This window comes from Cryptomeria japonica, chromosome 8 (genome assembly GCF_030272615.1).
Source record: "Cryptomeria japonica chromosome 8, Sugi_1.0, whole genome shotgun sequence".
NCBI lineage: Eukaryota > Viridiplantae > Streptophyta > Pinopsida > Cupressales > Cupressaceae > Cryptomeria > Cryptomeria japonica.
The window spans coordinates 226688697-226693841 of NC_081412.1; the positions used below are offsets into that span (position 1 = coordinate 226688697).

Below are 5145 nucleotides of genomic sequence, written 5' to 3' on the forward strand. Positions count from 1 at the left end.
TGAAGAAGCCACAAGGCTTGGAGAAGACATGGGATACATTGTTGGAAAGTTTTGTAGTTGTTACTCTACAATGAATAAGAATACCTAATAGAGCCCAAAATACAAGGCGACCTAGATTTGGACAAAAATACAATGACAACCACTTCTAGAAGCCTTAGAGTGAGCCCATAATCAATTTGCATTGGTAAACATCAAATTCACGAAATTTATCAAGACATGTATAGAACTAATATCATCATTTCCTTGAGGAAAACCAAATTTCCAAGCTAAATTTTGGAGGGGCCAAAATCTATTAGGGAGTAACACTAGTTTTATATTTCTAATGCTATTAAAAAAAAATTATATTTATATTTGCAATCTCAAATTGATAAAATTTATATTTCTATTACCTTTTTTAATTAAAACAATATCTTACACAAAAAAAGTGTAGCTCAGTTGATTGTTCATAATTGGTGAGGGTAATAGTATATCCCTTGATCATGCCCCAAGTGAATTCGGCCTAATTTATACCACCAATCATCAACTCTCTATCAAATGTCTAAAACTTTCACTCCTATGCCAAGTTAGTAGAAATATTAAATTCTTTCTAATAGATCTATGCTATTTTTCAAAAGCAAGCCATTCTCACAAGGATTAAATATTTAGAGGTACAACAAATAAGAGATGAGGTTGAGATCAATGCCCCAAGTGACTTTTGTCTAAAACTCTTTATCAAATATATCTAACTGAAGACTTTTGCTCCTATGCCAAGTTACTAGATATATTAAGTTCTTTCTAGTCAATCTATGATATTTTCAAAAAGTAAGCTATTCTCACAATATTTAATATTTTAGGGCAGTCTCAAGACTTTTTGCAAATCTAACTTCTTGTAATTGAAATTTCAAATCTACATAAACTATAAATTGTTTCTAAAGAGTCAAATATTTTATATGTTCCAAAAGCAAATCAATCTCATAATCTTTTATCTTTTTTATTTTTTTTGTCAATTTCAATTTTTTTAAGATTCTAAACCATTATTTATTTAGATAACATGTTGACAGTTCCAACATAAACAATCTTTTAGAACATTGAAGCATAGATACTTTTATTGATATAACTAAAAGATTTTTATAACTTCATTAGGGTACCGCAATTTTCTAATTGTGGCCCAGATTCAATCGAGAGAGGTTGGATTGCATTCCACAGAGTTCAAATACATGTAAATCATAGTTAGCGCAACTTAAGGTAATTCTGTGTATCTGTGCTGCGGTGTTGCAGAACGTGACGTCAAAACTTCCGCTGCAACTTACGGCTTTCCCATTAATAAAATGTGGCATTTGACATGCAACTGAAGTCTGCACGTGTTTTGGTGATCCTTTGATCTAATTATATTCTTGATGCAACGAGTTTTGACAAAGGGCAAAAGAGCTGTAATTTTTTTTTGTATTTTTTGTGGCAGAGATTAAATCAATTTCTAAGAAAGAATAATTGTTATAAATTATACATTTGCAAAGAGTTTATAATTGCTGACATCTAGGAAGATTTGACGAATAGCTGCAATACATCCCAAAAGGGCCATGATAGAATATACTGCAGAAATAATGATATTGACCCAGAATATTATACTTCTTTTAGAAGGCTTGAAAGTCAGGTTGAAGCAGACCATAGGTAAGACAAAATCCAATGGCATGAACCCAAAAGCCCCAATCAACGCATTAACATCCCCGAAGAAAGGTAGCATTGCAGCCAAAAGTGTGACGATCACTACTGCTGATGTCCTTAAAATCAATCTGGGTACCAGATTTCGTAGAGAAAACCTACCCTGTTTCACATCTCCAGATATTCCTTCCAGTACTTCGAATACTGGTTGGAAATAGACCTGCCAAGTTCAGTCAGTGACACAAGCAAGTCAATTCCATTTCCTACTCAGAATTGATGATGGGTTGATAAATTAAAACTCCGAACATTTTACCTCTACAAATTGATTCTTTGTTTCCCTGAAGGCAAGTGGGGATAAATTAATCCAAAATCTTGTATACACTATTGGGATCTAAACAGATCTAATCTCTTTGGCTCTTTAGCTCCCTGAAACATTTATCTTCTTTCAACTATTCGCTTCCCCCTTATTTTCTTCGTTGAAACATTTCAAAGCTGTACTAAATTAATGATTGAAAAAACTGTAATAAATTCTTCAAGTGCCTCACCATTCCAACTGCAGATACTTGGGGAAGCACCAACAAGTTTGCGATAACTAGAAACCATTTAGGAAGAAACGGAGGCCCCGCAGATTGGACGAAATTGCTAAAGACAGTTCCATCTGCCTTGTTGCCAAATGCCCAGTAGCCTGAGATTGCCACAGAGTAGAATGTGGACACCACCACAACATAACATATAGACAATCCTTTGAACATCTTATCTGATACAGGAGGCACCAGAGTTGCCTGAAAGCATTATGCTCAATCAGGCCTAAAATTCTATTTGTCCAACTGAGAATAATATCAATGATTATAAAGAAAAATTGTTAGAAAATATGCATGACCACTAGTTCAGCACTGTTGTGTACAAGAATGTTTGAACATATACAAAACTAGGAAATGACACCCTTTTCTGTGTTTTTAATTGGGCATTGATCCTTTAAATAGCTGTTGTAATGGTTGCTTCTTACAGTATATGCTCTCTGAATTAAAGACTGATTTCAGTTGGTATCACTGCAAGGTTTCTGCGGTAGACACCCATCATCAATTCTAATAGAAAACTGGGTAGGACTTACTTGAATTTCTGGAATGATTCCATTCCCAAAAGTGGTAGCGATGATTGAGAAAGAATTCAAAGCTCCAAATATTTTGGTTGGTGTGCTACCAACCAAAGAATAATCTTTCTCAGAATCTTCTTTTGAATTGCCTGTTATATATGAAATAAAATATTATTAACTTCCACAAAATATCTTCCAATCAGACATCTAGAGAATCTGGATCTACATGAGCTTTAGAAAAAGGGTAAAGTTTGTGGGCATTATTCAATCTAGAGACGAACCTGCATGAATGGAACCGATCACTGCACAGATACTGTAAGCAAAGCACAGAACATAGGACACGAGATTATTGTGTCTCAGAGAATGAAAGGAAGGCATCTGAGCCAGAATCAACATCAACCCTCCAAAGAAAATGATAAATTTATATAGCTTCATTTCTCCATGTGGATGATAAATAGTGTATATAAACTGCAAAGCAGAAGCAAGCATTGATGGAAAACATCGATATCACACTTTCAAAATCAATAAGAATCCAGGATGCATATTTAAAAACCTTAAGAGTCTGCCCGCCGATCAGCGTGCACGCTATAACAGCTCCGCAGCATACTGCAAACTGTATAGGTCCTACAAGGAACTTAGCCCACTTGGGTCCTGTTACAATCAACAAATTACACAACCAGACCATTAAAAATGTTCTTCCCTATCAAAGACTTATGAATACATCTGCGACCTTTCCAATCATATTTCCTGACCCATCAGAACCGAAAAAGAGTGACGATAATTTAGGATTATAAGTTAGAGGTCTTTAAACGGATAACGCTGTTATAAGCGCACAAGACCCAAACACTGAAAAGGTAAGAATATTCTGATTCGTACCCATAACATGATAGCTAACATCTCTGAACCTCAATTTTCTGTTTCCGTGCAATTCCAAATGCTCAAGCACGAGGGAAAGGAGATTATATGAATAGAAAGTGACGAGTGCATCAATAGTAAGGCATATTACTCCTCCAGCCCATCCAAGAGAGGCAAAAGCAAACGGCAAACTCAGAAGTGCAGGGGACACTACGGAGGTTGTTAAATGAAAGCCAGCATGAATCCATGTTCCTGCATATAATCATCGTACATCCCTTTTAAGTCTATCCATTTTGATTTATTTATCTTCATAAACACCAACGAGAGCAAAAGGAGAGTAGATATTGAATATACCTTTTGATTCTAAGACAAAGAGGGCGCCTGCATCTAAAGCTTGGACTTCTGTACTTGTGCCGTTCAAATCTCTTTCTCTATTACCAGAACCCATCTCATCTTCCATGATAGATATTCCGTGATTTTGAGCTTAATTATATTCCCCTACAATTGTTTCCAAACTCCTCGAAGGGTGCCCATAACTGTGTTGAGCCTTGGAAAAATATGCGGTCCTCCCACGTGTTAGGACTTTACTTCTTTCCTATTACCTACCGGTATGTAGACTAATAGTGGGAAACCATGACCAATAATTAACAGCTCACCAATAATAGTTTGATTCTATATTGATAGTGATATGCTATTATACGAACCTCTCTTATTGTAGACAGGTCGACTCATTTGGCAAGGATATGTGTGGAAGCCAATTCCTGTTGACCAAGTCGTGAACGTATTCAGCTCGCAATGCATGTAAGCAAATTTCCAAACGCCCGCCTTACAAATAAAGTTTACTCCACTCAACACGACGGGATGACAATGAATGGTGACTCATTCTAATTTAACGTATTTTATACTTTTAAATGATATGTCAGATATTTTTTCTCACATATATAATATTTTAAATCTGTCAAATTATTTTAATATTATAAATAGGAGTATAGGTAAATTCTAAATTTATAAGGTATGGCTAAAGTTAATATATAACTCCGTTCAATTAGCTTATGTAATTTTATCTATAAGATTTTTTCTAAAATCTTTTTTCTTTTTCTGAAGTCAATCCTTCATGGTCTAGTGTTGGCCTAATAGAATGAATTTGTTCCTAGTCGTCAAATTCTCGATTCTATTCTAACCACTCATGAGGATATCCATTCCTTGTTGGTTAATAAGAAAGTTGGCTTTCTGCTTAAATTGGATCTTCATAAGGCTTATGATTGGGTTTGGCATTTTCTTCTGCATTCCTCATAGCTTGTGGTTTTAGTGGTAAACTTATCCAGTTGATCTCTCAACTTAATACGACCCCTAGATTCTCTACCATTATTAATGGATCCCCCTTAGGGTTCTTTTCTAGCTCTAGAGGTATTCACCAAAGAGACCCCATTTCCCCTTTCCTTTTTATCCTCGTGGTAGAAGCCTTAGATAGTTTTATCCAGAGCAATTTTATTTGAAGTGTCTTAAGGGCCTCTCCCTTTCCTCTTCCTATGTCTCTTCCCACCAATAATTTATTGATA

General features: G+C 35.3%; 1 protein-coding gene across 1 annotated transcript; it reads right to left on the bottom strand.

The window, feature by feature from the left end:
• Nucleotides 1-1132: 1132 nt before the first annotated feature.
• Nucleotides 1133-4177, bottom strand: LOC131078977 (GABA transporter 1). The gene is made up of 7 exons (XM_059209483.1): nt 3941-4177; nt 3608-3838; nt 3285-3382; nt 3013-3199; nt 2750-2880; nt 2184-2420; nt 1133-1858 (listed from the first exon to the last, which is right to left on the bottom strand). Exons 1-7 carry the CDS (start codon nt 4044-4046, stop codon nt 1478-1480), a joined length of 1371 nt encoding a protein of 456 aa, XP_059065466.1. The 5' UTR covers nt 4047-4177; the 3' UTR covers nt 1133-1477.
• Between the last annotated feature and the right edge of the window lie 968 nt (nt 4178-5145).